At 31.3% G+C, this 18,822-nt stretch overlaps 1 protein-coding gene across 2 annotated transcripts; it reads left to right on the top strand.

Annotated features, from left to right (window-relative positions):
- The first annotated feature begins 83 nt into the window (after nucleotides 1–83).
- LOC134715041 (myosin-6-like) lies at nucleotides 84–17,876 on the top strand. Of its 2 annotated transcripts, XM_063576900.1 has the most exons (11): nucleotides 84–248; nucleotides 3,364–3,457; nucleotides 6,464–6,578; nucleotides 7,890–7,991; nucleotides 9,228–9,292; nucleotides 10,070–10,174; nucleotides 11,735–11,931; nucleotides 13,081–13,255; nucleotides 14,244–14,386; nucleotides 16,528–16,696; nucleotides 17,593–17,875. In XM_063576900.1, the coding sequence occupies exons 1-11, from the start codon at nucleotides 181–183 to the stop codon at nucleotides 17,659–17,661; spliced, it is 1,302 nt and encodes a 433-aa protein (XP_063432970.1). In that variant the 5' UTR covers nucleotides 84–180; the 3' UTR covers nucleotides 17,662–17,875. The 2 variants fall into 2 exon arrangements, with proteins under 2 accessions (XP_063432970.1, XP_063432971.1); XM_063576901.1 differs by lacking the exon at nucleotides 16,528–16,696 and having other exon boundaries at nucleotides 17,593–17,876.
- Nucleotides 17,877–18,822: the final 946 nt, after the last annotated feature.

Below are 18,822 nucleotides of genomic sequence, written 5' to 3' on the forward strand. Positions count from 1 at the left end.
CTAAAATCGCATTTGATTGTAACGTTCGACTTACGCATTAAAGACAAATGAAAATAGGCCGTTTATTCAGAATCAAGTTTAACAATTTACTTCTGACAAGCGTCTGTAAGACGAGGATTCTTAATTTTTATCTCCCCCTGAAAGCGCCAGATACGATTTTCCACCAGTTATTTGACAGAAATGGACTCTAAAGAACATCAACAAACAAAGATTTCTGATTATTTTGTGAACTTGCAAGATGCTAAAAAGTATAATGTTTATTTTTCTTTTAAAATACAAATACATATTAAGGGAAAGAAATATCATTATTTCCAACAAATACAAAGCCTCAGTCATGTCAGTTTTAACTTTTACACTTTTGGTATTTAGGGTACGGTATCGGAATCGTTTGCCCTGATTACATGTTCGCCCTAGGTTCGTTCGCACTAGGTTCGTTCGCACTGAGTTTGCTCGCCCTGATAGTCCGTTCGCCCTAGGTTCGTTCGCCCTATATTCATTTATGATATGTATATGTTACATCAATAAACGAAATATAATTATATATGTATATTAAAATTTATGTACATGTATATCTATTAAAAGTTAAATACAGAATATTTGCCAAATTCATATTAATTAAATCAAATTCTTGGCTGCATTGTTACACTTTATTTTATAATTACTTTTAATTGCTGTTGATTGAATTCTGGTTGCTGATTAGTAGTCTGAGATAACTCAGACGTCCGACGGCTGTTTTGCCAGACAAACAGCGGTCGGACGTCAGAGTAATCTCGGACTAGCTGATTAGGTGTCATTTGAAACCTTTGATATCACTGATTGATATATAAATTGTCTTTGATGGATTAATAATATAATATAATGTACTGAAACTGATAACCTAGTATAGCAGCTAGCTTGAGACAAGTTAACATGAAACATCGAAAATATTTGGCAAATTGTAGACTGACTTCAACACATTCAATTATATACAAACTCAGTATACACACAACGCAACACTAAACTAAAATATAAAATCAGGGCAAACGGACTCGGGGCAAACAGGTATTAGGGCGAACAGAAACTAGGGCGAACCAGAATCAGGGCGGACGGACCCGGATTCGGTATTTAGCTGTATTTTTCCTCCGAATGACCTTCTTATAACATCTTCTAATAACCTTTTGACGACAAGCAACAATTGCATTTTAGTTGTGACGTCAAATTTTTTGAATTGTGATGTCAAAGTTTACGGGAACCTGTGTGTAATGGCGGACAAATTTGCATACAAGTGTAAATACTCTATACATCAACTTCCAAGCAAGGACCGAAGCTCAAAAACTCGGCAATAAAAGCAGGACTTTGGGTAAGTTTGGAGAGCCGACAACCTTGCATCGGAGGTTGTCAATACACCTTATTGCTATTTGTCCACCATTACTGGATATCACACAGGTTCCCGTAAAATTTTGATGTCATAAAACTAAATATCTGACGCCACAATGGAAAAGTGATTGTTGTATACGTCAAAAGTTCAAGGGCCTGGTCAGCTGGGATTAGCGATAAGATGTATAAATCCACAAACCACGACAAAGATTTAAGATCCAAAATTTAAAAAAATCAAATATTTTATTGGACAAAGCACATATGATACAATGCGTATTCAAAGATACAAACACATTAAACATGAAAATTTATGCAAATACAACATAAAGAAAACATTTCAAGTACCAATTATATATATATAATATCACAGTATTTCACAGTCATGACAGTTTTATACTTATGGTAGACCAACTGTCATCTTGAAAAACATCAAAATATACAAATATAAAGTAACTATTAACAAGACTCCGTAAATCTTTTTGAAATTTGATGATATCAAGTCAAGATATCATGGATATAATCGGATTATTTCAGTCATATGATGTTTACACATTTCTAAAAATACAATTTTAACAAAAATTAGGTAACATATACTTACATATTAAGATATAATCATGATACAATGTAGTTGTAGATACATGTATATAATAAACTGTATTCTGTAAATCAGCTGACATTATAATACCTTTGAAATGTTACATGAAAATTGACGAAAGTGTATCTTTTTCAATTTGTTATGATGAACCTCGTAAATAAAATGTCTTAATAGCATGAACTTGATGAACCAACTAAAAAAATACTCAAAATTTTTAATTTGATCAAACTATTTTCTAATTATATGATTTTTTATTTACACAAATGTATTCAAGTGTTCTCCCCACAACTTTCAAATAGCATCCTGGTTAAAAGGAAATTATTAAATACATGTACCATCTTGTTTCAAGAAATTATAGCAACACAATTTATCAGAAAATAATTTCAGATTGCATCACTTTCTAGCAATAAAGCATCACATAACCAGGATGCTTAAAGGTCCTGGGAAGAACGCTTACTAATCCTAAAATATTTAACATTTTTCCTCACAAAAACATGAAAGACAGCATATGGAGTTTTTTTCTTTTAATTTTGTAAATAAAGTGAAATGATATCATGTGATAGCTTTAACAATCTAATCTATCTTCCGTCAAAGATGGAAAATATTGACTGGAATTATCTTTTGTCAATCTTTTTTTCTGCAATCATGAATGCAGTGAAACTTTTAAAAGATACCCTTTATCAGTCAGGGGTACTACTTGTACAAGTGTATTTTATTTACTTAAAGAAGTGAAAAAAAATATACACATATAAGTAAATAAATAATGTTTGAATAATCTCCCCTTAATTATCTGAAAAATTTACTTGTATAAGTAAATTTTTCTTACAATCTCACAAAAATCCTCAAGTTTTGAGATGTAAAATCATGCCTTTAAAGATTTTTCCCAGGTTTGCTCAAATTTTTTCATTAAAGTTCAATGTTTCATCTCAGTAATTCATCAAAGAAACTAATTGAGCAAAGATCTTGTATATTTGCGCAAGGCAATCAAAAATTGCTCCTTTGGGACTTGTAAATGAGCAGTGTTAAGAAGATAACAGACAAATGGGACTTTCATTGTCCATGAAATTACACTTAAATGATTAGTAAAGACATATGCAAAGGGTACACAATTTAAAATTCTATCAGAGCAAAGAAATCTTAAGAATTCAAGAAAATAAGAAAGGATAATTTTTTTACCTATACAAGTAAAAAATTCTGAATGCCTAAGGGACATAACTTAGCCAATTTTTTTTTTACCTATACAAGTAAATAAAATTCACTTGTATAAGTATCCTACAAATTTACTTATATGTGTATATTTTTTTTTACTTCTTCAAGTAAATAAAATACACTTGTACAAGTAGTACCCCTGTTTATCATAACCATCCTTACTTTTCAAATATACTTTAAAACTTTTCTGGTTTTTTTTTTAGGCTTCTTGAGGAACACACAACAAAAAAGATCTTAGATACTCCAAATGAAAATGAATTGTCTAATTTATCTGAACAGCTCATGGAATTACAAATGGTAAGACATGATTATTTTACATTATAGCTATTTTTCGAAATTTTCCTTTGATCTTTACTGACTGATAATTTCCTATCTCAGAACAGTAAAGTGATATGAAAAGTTATCGCTAGAAACTACATTTTAGTGCACATGTGCCTGTTGTCAATGAAATTAACAACTTCGTCATACTAGGTAAAATAGCGATTATCATTGGTCATCTCAATATGATAGCTTTTCTCACCTTTGCCATACCAGCTCAGCTTGAGATGATCAATGATAATCTATAATTTCACATCAGCTCATGACAAAAGATATACCATTATGAATAAAGAAGAGGAATGACTTACATGTTATAACACAAGATTGTGTCGATGTAATACATGGACATAATGTAGTATGATTGCAAATTTATGATACAACTATTCACCAGCGACCGAAGAACAGGATATATAGGTCTTTGTATGGTCTTCAAAGTTTAGCAAAATGCATATTTTAAAGTAAGCTTTAAAAAGCCCAAGTATTAAAAAACAACTCAAAAGAGAAAACCAGCAACCATATTTATACTATGTATAAACAATAAACAAAAACAAATAAAGTAGACAGCAACAGAGGACAATCCTAAAATTGTATAAAATTGAGAAAGGAAATGGTGAATATGTCAAAGTGACAACCACCCGACCATAGAGCAAACAACAGCCGAAGGCAACCAATGGGTCTTCAATGTAGCGAGAATTCCCGCACCCGTAGGTGTCCTTCAGCTGGACCCTAAAAATATGCATAATAGTACAGTGATAATCATGATAATGGACGTCATACTAAACTCCGAATTATTCACAAGAAACTAAAATTTAAAATCATACAAGACTTACAAAGGCCAGAGGCTCCTGACTTGGGACAGGCGCAAAATTGCGGCGGGGTTAAACATGTTTATGAGATCTCAACCCTCCCCCTATACCTCTAGCCAATGTAGAAAAGTAAAAGAATAACAATACACACATTAAAATTCAGTTCAAGAGAAGTCCGAGTCTGATGTCAAAAGATGTAACAAGAGAAAATAAATAAAATGACAATAATACATAAATAACAACAGACTACTAGCAGTTAACTGACATGCCAGCTCCAGACCTCAATTGAACTGATTGAAAGATTATGTCTTCATCATATGAATATCAGGTACAATCCCTCCCGTTAGGGGTTTAGTATCATACTATCATAAAATATATGAGAAGAACATAACCCGTGTCATGCCAACAACTGTTTTTTTTAGAAATAAATGTGTTTAGTTCCGATGCAAAGACCCTATCAGTGAATCAATGTTAAAGCCAAAATATGCAAATCTTTAATGACCTGACAACAGTATCGTAACTATATCCCCTTTTAATAAGTCTATTTAAAGGTTTTGTTAGTTTCTGAGGAGAATACTGACATTTTTGTGCTTTATAAAGAATATTTCCATAAAAAATTGGATGTGAAATACCTGAACGTATAAGATGTCTGCATGTTGAGTTATATTTACGAATGATTTCCTTATACCGGTGATACAATTTAGTAAATATTTTGACCAGTTTGTGATATTGAAAACCCTGGTGTAATAATTTTTCAGTAATACATAAATTTCTCTCGCTAAAATCTAATACGTTGTTACATACACGAGCGAATCGTACAAGTTGAGATATATAAACACCATAAGATGGTGACAAGAGGTTTTATGCTCTTGACTTTGGACAAGAACATAAAAATTGTTTTTGAACATCTTTGCATAAGTATAGCATAGTAATACTGTGTCTACAATGCACAAACAACAAACTAAATGTTTATAAATTTCAACAGGAAGACTTCAAGTATCGTAAATGAGAGCCAGTATATGCATTTATAATTTAGTATGCTGGAACATCCAGGAACTGTCAACCAGTCAACCTGACACAAACAATTAGGTTTCATGATTTAGTGGTTAGCTTACTTTTCTTCAAGACCATATGTTAATATTTATAAGCACTATTTACCCTTTAGTTCTATTTCTTCAAAATACAAATTGATCTTCATAACATTGCCTGATTGCTTGATTTTGTGCCTTACCTGCTTCTTATTAGGTTTCGATTAAGTTACAACATCAAGAATTAAATCATGAAGTTGAGGTTCAATATGCACAATTTTGATAGAAGTTTATAAACTCAAATTTGTTCATCTTTATTTTATGACCCCCAGTACTTTTAAACAGCTCTTACTGTTAAGTTTAGTCAATTCTTTAAACAGCAACATTTCCAATATTGAAGTGAGAGCATGTTTTCTTGTTAAGGTGGCTTGGGCCTATTGAAAGTTTCTATCAGAAGTGTCTTATTTTTAGTTATTTTATTCTTAAAGCAAATGAATCAAATTGGTCGGAAAAAAATAGGGGGTCGCGGACCATTTAAGGCTAAAATTTTACTTTGAACAGGTATGTAAAAGGGTCCATTTTTCAATGAAATGATAGGGAAAATAGAGGTGTTGACATATTTTTATCGGAATATCAAAAAAACATTCTATGACAATTGGTCCAAAACTGTAATATGAAAGCTGGAATATAGCTTCAAAGAATGAGCAAATAAAAAACATAGGTCACTGATGAGGAAAAAAACATATTTTGCCTTAAAACCCAAATTTTGGCCGGAAAATAGTGAAAATGGGTGAAATGTCATTTTGACCCTTTAACAAATACGGATAATAACGAAAAAATTCTATTAGTCACATAACTACAATGATTTCACATTTATAATCAATCAAAATATTTAAAAAAATTTATATTGAATCAACGACAAATACTGTTGTAATTCATGCATTAAATTATGCGCAGTCGAATAGTCCCGAGCCACTGTAATAAATCACACATAGGAGTTAGTGCTGTATTGCAACCACCTTGACCTTGTTGACTATCCACCCACTATATATTTTCATTACAATATTTTGCAGAAACTATTGAACAGAATAACTTCATATTTGGTCAGCACCTGGACAGCCGTGAATTGTAAATGTGATTTCCATTTTCAGATTAAGCCAGAATTAAAGGTTAACTGCACATCAGAAGAAAAGAAGCTTTTGTTTTATCAGTATTTAATACAGGACCAAGACACATGGCCGACAGAACAACAAGAACAAGAAATTGGTATACATATTTATATACATATTTATATGTTTATATACATATTTATATACATATTTATATACATATTTGAATAGTTATGTGGAAATTTGTATTGATTCTTTTCAAAATATCAGGAATCAGTTTCACAAAAATTTACGACTAAGATTGATCGTAAGCCATGATCAATTCAGTATACTTACGACCAATCTTAGTTGTAAGCTTTTTTGTGAAACCGAAATTCAGTACGTTCAATTATCATATTGTACAAAAGTGTTTTGCATTATTCTTTTTTCTTCCTGTCCATGGCAGTCATGTCTCATATTACATGTAGGACAAAAAGCTAAAATGTTGGTATTTGTAAAATACATTTGTATCTTGTAAACCACAATAGCTATAGAAAATCTAATAGTGCAAAAATTTTGAAATGTAAATAACTACCTTCTCTTCTGTAGAATATTATCAAAATGAATATATTAATCTTAAACAACATTATTTTATGGCCCATATACAATAATTCTGTTTTCCAGTCGGCTCTTTATTACTTTTATCAATTGAGAAAAACTAAATTTTTACATATGTATGGACAGATAAGTTATCTTTCATCATTGAAACACATCTGGCCATCATATTATAATAACTCTCTGAAACTAGGTAAATTCTGTGGCAATAGCAGGTTTTCTATACATCCATGTACATTAGGAAGATAAAGTTAATGTACAAGGATTTATAATAAAAGAATTAACTTTGACCACTGTTATGCTAGTTTCCATGTTGACCTTCATATAATATTGTACAATATGATTATCCTATTACTTTCATTGTATTAGTATTTCATGTTTTATGATTGTATATACTCTAATTTTAAGTGTTTCACATGTTATGATTGTGTATTATTGTTTCTCTATTTCTATGGAAATATATACCTTCCTGAACCAATTGTATAAAAAAATTAATCAATGTGTAGTTGCCGATGATCTCAGAAGATGATTGGTCGAGTCAAAGGGTCATAACCTTTCTCAGCACCCTGAATTGATCAAAATGTTCTAACAGGTGTTAATGAAATCCACAACTTTGAGGAAAGTGGAAGGCACTCCAAGGGGGATTTTGGTTTAAAAAGAAGAAAATTTATCTTTTAATCATTAGAGAAATAGATTATTACATAGTAAGACGTGTATTATCGAATTTATTCAATCTCAATAGTTAAATTATAAGTTTTAAAGTCCTCGCCGAGGCTCGTACTTAAAAATTGATAATTTAACTATCGAGATTGGATAAATCCGATTCCACTTGTATCAATGTAATAATCTATATATACTCTTCTAATTTTATTAGTTAAACAGTATAAAGAGACAGCACAGAAATGTAGTGAAATAAAAGGGAAAATAATGGAAGAAAGATTACAGATTGATGAATTGTTAGAGGTCGCAGAAGGAGGTAAAGCATATAAGTAAAATTCAGTATTTTTACATTGATATTGGAGTTATCTCCCATCTGAGCAAATTTTTCTGTTTATACTATGTAGCTGATTTTTTTTTAATGTTTTTCCAGCAGAAAATGACATTCCACTCAAGGGCAACCTTGTTTTAGTTGAAAATTGAAAATTTGAAATGGGGAATGAGTCAAAGAGACAACAACCCGACCATAGAACAGATAACAGCAGAAGGTCACCAATAGGTCTTCAATGCAGCAAGAAACTCCTGCACCAGGAGGCGTCCTTCAGCTGGCCCCTTAACAAATACCTTTTCTAGTTCAGTGATAATGGACATCATACTAAACTCCTAATTATACCCAAGAAACCAAAATTAAAAATCATACAAGACTAACAAAGGTCAGAGGCTCCTGATTTGGAACAGGCGCAAACATGCAGCAGGGTTGAGATGTTTTTGAGATCTAGGTCATTAACAGGTAAAAGAGAGGTGAAAGATACCTTAGGGACACTATTGTATTACCTTTAACACCTAAAAACAAAATGTCAGTCACTATTGCACCCTATAGAAAATATATTTGTTTTTGTAATGGATAGAAGCGTTTTGATAAATATAGGTGTTATACAATGTATATATATGTATATGCTATGCAAAATAAATACCTTTCCAAAAAAGTCCTTCATTTTTTAAACATATGTTGAAATACATAAAGAAATCATAATACTCAGATTTGAATTAGTAAAACTTGATATTTAAGTAGAACTGATTCTAAATTTATTCCTGGGTCAAAATTTTAAAAAGTTACTTGTGAACATTTGGTTTGTTTTCATTAGTCTACATTATTTATTTCTGTACTGCACTCTAAAATGTGCAAGAATGCTCTTGCTGACATGCAAGTTTTCTAGTTTATAAATCCTGGTATTTAACTGTCAGTTTACCTACAGATTAGTGCATATTTTATTTCTAATTCCTTTGATTTTCAGTTTTTCTACCAAAAGTCTGTGTTTCTGTCCTGGTAGAAAGGCTTCCTCCACTTATTAAATACTCACTGTCACAATAAAACCAATAGTGCTAGAAAAGGCATAAAACCCCAATAATCAATCGATCAAATGACTTAGATTTACTCAGAATTATGGTCCTCTGAATTTGACACCAAATGGGCGAATTTTAGTGGCCCAATGTGAGAACAGTTAAATTGAGAGCTGTTGAGCTTGTAGTGATTTTAATGTACCTGTATATTTAGGTCACAACCTTTTACTGAAGAACATTGAAGATCTGGAGAATAAAATATCAGAAGTTGAAGAAAAGGTATTTATGATAAAAAATAGTGTATAATTCTAATCAGATCGGTTATTTAAAAAATTGTTTAGCAAACTTTATTTAGTTTTAAATAGTTTCTGCACTCTTTAAAATCCCAGTATGAAACCTTTTTCACCTTTTATCGAATATCATGTTTACGGAATAAAACTAAATCCAAAGGCATGGTCAAGACTTGTTTTATCTTTGTTTTGCATACAAACAAAATTTAATTTTCAAAAACCATTTCCTTTCTTTAACTTAATAAAGTTAGGGGATAAAACTTATAATTATTGGGTGTCATTATTTTTTTGGATTCAGAAAAAAATGTTATTTTTAGAAGACTTGATTTTGTATGTTTACAATTTTTCTTTAAAACCAAGAGGAAATTTGGTTTTCCTTAAACTTATTTTCATAGTTTACCAATACCCATGAAATCCATGAAACACCCTACAAACAATAATGAATACACAGTGTATATTTAGTAAAGTATCAATAACGAAATCATAGAAAGATCTTTAGTATGTTTACTGTGGATTCATTATAGTTCGTTGGATACCAATTTTTGTGGACTTCGTGGGTACAGGGAATCCACGAATTTAAATGTTTAACGAATCAAAATTTGCTGTATGATTAAATGCAGACTTTTGGAAAACCCTGAAATCAAATATCCATGAAAATGGAAGTTTTCTTCAATCCACAAAAATTGGTATCCACGAAAATAAATGAATCCACAGTATTATGAAACTGTACGTAGTATATATTAGTGGTTGAATTATTTATTTTTAGCTGACACAGGCAGAACAAATAAAAAATCAGTATGAGGACAGAATGAAAGCCTTTGGTGGAACTTGTTCTGTAGAGGGTACTATAGAAGAAGTCAAAATTAAAAAGGTCTGTAAATCAAAAAGTATTTTACAGAAAAGTCACTAGCCCACAATACAATTATCAATTGACATACATAATTAAAAAAAGTAGATTTAGAGATATCTGTTAATTTAAGATGGAAACTCAAAAGGTGAAACAATTAACTTCAAGTTCATGCTTCATTAACTTGTAATTGAGATCAAATGACAGGAAAATAATGATCAAGTACTTTTCAAATGTATCAGAGGTGTCTGACAGTGTACAATGTTCAAAAGTAAACCATCTTAATATTCATTGCTTCATTGAATCCAAAGAATATCTAACACTCAGACACATACATAATATTATGGTTTTTTATACCGCTCTCACAAAAAGAAACGGGATATATAGATTTAAGTTTATGTGCAAGGAACTACAAATCATAGTTTACTGAAATTTGGTATCAATTTGTAAGAACATACTATACTATACTGTGTGAGGTATTTTTTGGATTCATCGTTTATTTACTGCTTGTTTGTCCTTCACTTATATATTTTTAAACATAATGGATAGATATGAATTTGCAAAGCTTAGTTAAAACAAAGGCTTTATGAAATTTTGATATTATGCTTCATGTAAGCATACTATATAAACCATGTGATGCTATTTATTGTATATTTAGAAGGAGTATTATAAGCTCGTAGTTGAACTTTTTTTTTTTGCACATAGAGACATTTAAAAAAGGAAAAGCTGTCAGATTCAAGTAGAATGATCATACACACTTGAATTTTTCTTCAATATACATTGGTCAAAGTTTTATCAGTATTTTGAATACAGTGTTGCAGCACCACTGGTAAAGATGCATCTAATTTATACTCGGCATGCTATCAAAAGCTCTAGCCATACTTTTAGATTTTAAGGACTTTGATTAAGTTTGATGTCTTAGTTTTGGAAAATTACAAATCTTTAATTGATCTATGAGAGTCTTTTAAAAGCTTGCAGCTTTCAAGCAATGGAAGATAACTCTGCCTCACTTTTATTAGCAATGCAAGATTTTAGGTTTTTTTATCAAGTGTCTCTCTTTAACCTACATTTTATAGATCATTGTCTTGTTGCACTTATTGCAGGAAATTTGGATCAATTTTTTTGATTCTGAAAATTAAAAAAGTAGTCTTGGCAAGTTATGGTTCCATAAAGACATGTCAATTTTTGATTTTGAAATTTTGGACAATTTGATATCCAGAAAAGTTATTTAAACTTCAACAAATCTAAGTATTGTATGTTTTTCATAAGATTCATCTTTTGGAACACTTACCCTGTGATTCATTAAATAAAGATATACCTCATCTGTGTCTTTATTTTAACGGTTTTTAAATTTTCAAGTTCTTTCCCTTTAGTAGCTGTTTTAATCAAACTTGCTTTTGAGGAAATTAAAAAAAAAATGTATATAGTGTTTCATGAAAACAAGCTCTCTTATGATTTACAAATTTATAGTTCAATAGTTTTAGAACTTTTAATATCTTTATAATTCCACTTAAGAATTGGTAGGCTAAAAGATTTGTGTGTTATTCACTACTTAAAAAACTCATAATCAATATTTTTTTCCAGAGAGAGCAAATAGATAAATTAGATAAGGAAATTCAAAATGGAAGAAAGACTCAGGAGGCTATGATAAAACAGATACAGAATTATAGAGATTTAGTACAAACAGTTTCAAGAAGAATGAAGAATGAAAAAGAAGGAAAGCTTAAAATGCAGAAGGAACATCAAGTCAAGAACTTCCTTGCAAAAGAGGAGTTAGCTAAGTATGAATAAATTTAATTTATATATATAAATAAATTTGGTGTTTTTACTGTCTTCTGATTGGTTAAAATTATTAGTTTTATTTCCAAGTTGTCAATTTTGATGGTGACACGCCCAGTCTGACTTTGTGTATTCATAAGCCAACATGTTTATAATATAAACTGTTTTTTTAGCCTTATTTTTGATAGAAATTTATTTTTTAATGAACGGCAATAACTTATTTTGATTTTGTTTAACCATAAAACTAATTTTTGACTCTTCACATTTTACATAATCCGCTTTGTGAAGAGTCAAAAATTAGTTTTATGGTTCAATAAATTCAAAATAGATAATAGCCATTCATTTAAGGAATAACAGTACTGTAGTTGAAGAGTTGCCACCGTCAATTGTAGATTTGACGGTCGCAGATGCAGTTTTACTGGCGACGCGTAGCGGAGACAGTAAAACGGAGATTTGCGACAGTCAAATCAAAATTGACGGTGGCAACTCTTCAACTACAGTACTGTTATTCCGATTCTAATGCATTTCAAAAAGAAATAATACGATTAAACTTGGAAAAATGTCTAAATTTGACAAATAGAAAAAAATCCGCGAAATGTCATGAATGATTTTGGCGCAAAAGCATCATGGATAAACGTGACGTCATACGAATGAAAACTTACAAACTGGAGGTTATTACGTTACCTGTACGCTTCAAATTCGGATAAAATAACATTAAAACGGCGAATGGGAGGAAAGTGTTGTTTTGTTTTCGATTATATAGTAGTAATCGAACATTTGGCGATTCAATCATTTCAAAATGGTTGTTCCTCCTTAGTTACGCCTGGCCAACTGTGGATTTGAAGGCAACTTTCAGCCAATGAAAAACAATGTTACATGCAAATTGCATTAGAATTAATATTATAACTGGATTATAAAAGATTGGAACTCATGAATTAGATTTACTGTTACATATTGGAAAAAGGTAAGTCTGAAATTGCTAAATTTTATTTTTATTTTTTATTTTTACAAGAGCATTCTCTTTCTAATGATCATGGCATGGCTGGTTTCACTCGAATTTAAGAGTTAATTATCAAATTTTTTATCTTAGTCAGATTATACATTATAACATATAGATCGGTTGATTTTATTATACATACCTGTGATTCCAGTTTGAGAAAACTGCTACATGAAATGCAAAGACTTGGAGGAATTGAAGAGTGTCCTGCAAATAACAATCAAATCAAAATAAAATTTGTAAACACGTCCCAGACAGAAGCTACACTATACCTTACAATGACACTAAGACAGGACGAGTATGGCCATGTTAAACTAAGTTATGCTGATGTAAGTAGCCTTTAGGTACCATTTCAATACTGTGGATTCATTTTTTGTTTTGTTGGATACCATTTTTTGTGGCTTTTGTGGGTACAGAGGAACCACAAAATTCAATTTTCAATGAATAACAAATTTTCTATAGGCTTGTATACAGAGATTGGCAAAACAATGGAATAAAATATCCATTAACATACAAGTTTTCCTGAATCCAAGAAAATTTGTACCCAGGAAAAATAAATGGATCAACAGTAGTGTTTTTATCACAACCATTTAAAAAAATTGCGGAAGATATCAGGGGGGCATTCAAAACTCATAAGTCAAAGAGAAACTGACAGTTCCTTGACAAAAACAAAGACAACATATTAACCAAACACTATATTTAAAGATAAATACTGAGCAAAATTTTCTGTATAAAACAGGGTGATCTTAGATGCTCTGGAAGGGTCAGCAATTCATGCTCAAAAACTATATATACAAATAAAGACTGAGCAACATTAACATGATTGACTCTTATAAAAAGGAGTTATGTCCCTTTGAAATATCAAATTTATGAAAAATAGCCTCATTAGCGCTCTCACAGGTACAATTCTTGTCAGATTTTTATAAAACTTATACTACTGTGGATTCATTAATATTCGTTGGATACCAATTTTCGTGGATTGCGTGGATACCGAAAAACCATGAATTTAAATGTTGAACGAATTACAAATATTCTTAAGGAATGTATGCAGACTACAAAAACCATGAAATTAAATATCCACGAATTTGCAAGTTTTCCTCAAACCACGAAAATTTGTACCCACGAAAATAAATGAATCCACAGTATAAGTTACTACCAGTAATATCTAGGACAAGTTCTATAATGGTGAACGATTGAACTCTTTTTAAATGAGTTATCCCACTTTGGAAATATGGAATACTTGCATCACAGGGGAAATTGTAACTCTGTTCTTTTATTTTAAAAGGTGTGAGGTACAATTCTTAATTAATATTACAGGTAAATATAGAAACCTTACATTGTACAGACTTGATAGAGGAAGCAGTAAGGACAAATGATGTTAGATCACTGATCACACAGCTTAGAGAAAGATGGAACATGTATTATCCTATCATGACAGAAATTGATCAAGTCTCAGAAAGGTCAGTTTAATGCTTGGTACTTGCTTTATCAAACATTTGAAATTCTTTACATTCATGTCTGTTTGTAATTATCTTTTTCATGATTCTATTTGGGATATCTGTCTTTGATTTCCTTACTGTTAAGTATGTATCAAATAATATTTACTAAAATAGAACCAATAGACAAAAACTCTTCTTATACACACACTGGTGAGATCATGCTAACAGGTGTGAAATTTAATTGTGAATCCAAACACTTTTTAAATAAATAATTAAGATTCCTCAAGGTTCCTCAAAAGAAATAAACTGGGGGAAAAAATCAGTATTAAAAACAAGTGGTTTTAAAACAAAAGTAAATTTCCTATCAAACTTTGTTATTATTTGTAGGAGAATAACAAAAAGACAAAATGAACACTTCATCATTGCATATCATTATTGTATATCTGACTTTCATAGTCAAGAGAATTTTATTTAAAAGTGGTTCAGTTTAGGTTTTGTAAAGATTTAATGGATAAAATTTTATCTGAAGTTGTATAGAGCATTTGGTGATATCAGATGAATTCTCAAGATTATATGTCCATATCCATGTATTCCAAGGGGCCTTGGTGGCCAGGTGGTCTAAGAAGTTACTACTGTTATCACTAGCCAGTCAACTCTGAGGTTGCAAGTTTGAACCCCACTTGTGCAGGTGCACTCGACTCCAATCTTAATTGACTAGGATTGTCAATTTTCCTATTGAAGGTGTGTTTTTTTCCAGACACTCCGGTTTCCTCCACCTATAAGAACTGGAAGCAATGAAAAAGCCTGAATTGAGGTGCTTAAAAGTGACTTTAAAACACCAAACTATAGGCTCTTAAGAGCCTGTGTGGCTCACCTTGGTCTATGTGCATATTAAACAAAGGACACAGATAGATTCATGACAAAATTGTGTTTTGGGGATGGTGATGTGTTTGTAGATCTTACTTTACTGAACATTCTTTGTACTCACAATTTTCTCTATATATAATGAACTTGGCCCTTTAGTTACAGAGGAAAATATTTTGTAAAAAATTTACCAAATTAATGAAAATTGTTAAAAATGACTAAAGGGAAATAACTCCTTAAGGGGTCAACTGACCACTTTGGCCATTTTGACTTATTTGTAGATCTTACTTGGCTGAACATTATTGCTGTTAACAGTTTATCTCTATCTCTATCTATAATAATATTCAAGATAATAACCCAAAACGGCAAAATTTGAGAGCAGATAGATCTTGACCTGATAAACAATAAAACCTCATGTCAGATTTGCTCTTAATGCTTTGGTTTCAGAGTTATAAGCCAAAATCTACATTTCACCCCATGTTCTCTTTTTAGCCATGGCGGCCATCTTGGTTGGTTGGCTGAGTCACCGGACACATTTTTAAAACAAGACACCCTTATGATGAGTGTAGCAATGTTTGGTTACATATCGCCCAGTAGTTTGAGAGGAGAAGATTTTTGTTAAAATAAGGTTACATAAATTCATGAAAAATTGGTTAAAAATGACTTTAAAGGGCAATAACTCCTTCGGGGGTCACCTGACCATTTTAGTCATGTTGACTTATTTGTAGATCTTACTTTGCTGAACATTATTGCTGTTTACAGTTTCTCTCTATCTATAATTATATTCAAGATAATAACCAAATACGGCAAAATTTCCTTAAAATTACAAATTTAGGGGCAGCAACCCAACCACTGGTTCTCCAATTCATCTGAAAATTTGAAAATTTGAGAGAAGATACATTCACAATTTAACCCTTGTCAGATTTGCTCTAAATGCTTTGGTTTTTGAGATATAAGCCAAAAACTGCATTTTACACCTGTGTTCTAATTTTAGCCATGGGGGCCATCTTGGTTGGTTGGCCGGGTCACATGACCAATTTGTAAACTAGAAACCCCAATGATGATTGTGGTTTTATTTAGTACGTAGTTTTAGGCACGTAGTTTCAAAGGAGAAGATTTTTGTAAAAGTTAATAACGACCAGGTCCAGGTGAGCTAAAAATAAATCAATCAATGTATTCCAACCTTCTATGGAAATCTTTCAAAGTCTTGATTTAGACAATTATTGTTATGTTTCATTGGACACTAATATTTCCACAAGTAACAGTTTTTGTCCCTTAATAAAGTATTTTACTTGTAGTCATGCTGTTGATTGGATTCAAGATGAAGGCCTTGTGAGAGTGTTAGTTGGTAAAGGTGGCACTATAATGTTTACATTGAAGATGCCCCCTGGTTACCCATTTAAAGGGGAGATAACTATTACAAATACCAGTGGATTACCAGCAAATGTATATGTAAAAGATTGCAAGGTATGTTATATTTTAACTTTAATCAAACAGTCAGTAAATAAATTATTGCTTGTACCCCCTTGGTGGTTTCATTGTGGTATGCTTATCTTGTCACCTAAGGACAAGGGTTTAATTTACAATATGCTTTCAAAGAACATCATAATATTTAAAAAAAACAAAACATATTCTTTTCAATAATAGCTTTCACCAGTTTATCATTAAGGGTTCAGTGTCAAAATAATATATTGGGATAGTATGATACCTCTCGATATTCTAATAAGTCAGACCAGTAGGGAATGGTGGTCATCTTGTCTTTTATTAGTGGGGATAGGACCTTTATCGGGTCTCCGTGATTTTGTGTTTTTAAGCTCGGGATTTAGGGATTGACTTTTTCGGGATCCAGGAATTCTTCTTTTCGAATTTTGGGTTTTTAAACCCCGGATTTTGGGATTTTGTGTTTTTAAGCCTTGGATTTCGGGATCAAGACCCCTCCTATCCCCCCTCTTTTATATGCTTATGTGCATGATTATTGAAAGTTCAGCAGTAATGTTGAAAACCTAACTGAAAGATGAAAAATAGATTAATATTATCACAGGTTTTTATATGAAGAAACTGCTTATTGCATCAATATGCATCAATTGGTTTCTATGAAACTGTTTACTTTGGGAAAATGTAACTTGTAAGGTAGAAATATAAAACAAAATTACTAATAAAGATACTGTCAATAATTAACTATGATATTAACTGACACCTGTCTAAATTCTAAACATGTATATTAATGGGCTTTGCTCATTGTTGAAGGCCGTACGGTGACCTATAGTTGTTAATGTCTGTGTCATTTTGGTCTTTTGTGGATAGTTGTCTCATTGGCAATCATACCGCATCTATATTTATATAAATTTATCTTTTCTTTTCAGCCACCATCAGATATACAGACATTACAAGAATGGGTGGATTTCCTGGAAAGCAAATTTGGAAAGCCTTAAAACTTTAGCTCATATAATTTGTAAATACTATTATCAATACATGTATAAAAGATAAAAGTTGTTTTTTTGTCTGCCCATAAGATGAAACTTTAGCTTACCTGGGTATGAGCAAGATGTGCTTTTACCATCACTTTTGGTCTGTCTTCAGACTGTCTGTCAGTTAAAATTTTACATTTGAAAAATAAAGTATACCTTAACAAAACTATTGTATATAGTATCTGAGAAATTGACTTGACTATGAAAGTAAAGAATTTTTTTATATATTTCATTTCTAAGTTGTTTTTACTATTTCGTTGATTGTATTTGTATTTTGTATGTATTTACCTCTTGTTTCACATGTCAATGTGACGCAGTGTTTTTAAATAAAGCATATTGATAACATTAACCAATGAAAAAAGAATATGAGATAAAGTTCAGTTGAACCTTGCCAGACACACTTTTACACCCAACAATCAATCCATAGACTAGATTTAGTGGTGAACTACTGCTTGTAGTATCAAAAACAGACTACCATGAAAACTTGATCTCTGATCAATGAAGTGAGGTCAGATGACGCCTGATGAAAAACATTGTATGGATGCTGCTAATCAAATAAAGTTATCCTATTACTCTAAGGGAAAAAATCAAAAAACAAAAAACATTTCATAACAGATCTGCAAACATGGTATCCAAGCATCCAGGTCTTCTACCAGGTGATCTGTTTACACACTTATTTGTGAACCCAATTGTACCTTTCCGTAGATTGACCTGATAGTTACCTGTCCATTTAAACTTTAGGCAGTTATAGTGTCCCATTGAACAAATACAATAGGTATTGTTCTCTGTGTAGTTTATTTACTCAGACCTTTAAATTTCTTGTAAGAGAAATATATCACTCATTTATAGAATTTTTGAAATACTAATGCTTTTCTACCTCAGGCATAGATTACCTTAGCTGGATTTGGCAAAACTTTTAGGAATTTTGGTCCTCAATGCTTTTCAACTTCGTACTTTATTTGGCTTTTTTAACTTTTTTGGTTTTGGGCATCACTGATGAGTCTTTTGTAGACGAGACGCATGTCCGGCGTATATACAAAATTTAGTCCTGGTATCTACGATGAGTTTATTTATTAATCTACCTCAGTAAAAAAAAAATTATCTGCTAAATGGATAGAAATAGTG

This window comes from Mytilus trossulus, chromosome 4, assembly GCF_036588685.1.
Source record: "Mytilus trossulus isolate FHL-02 chromosome 4, PNRI_Mtr1.1.1.hap1, whole genome shotgun sequence".
NCBI classification, from domain to species: domain Eukaryota; kingdom Metazoa; phylum Mollusca; class Bivalvia; order Mytilida; family Mytilidae; genus Mytilus; species Mytilus trossulus.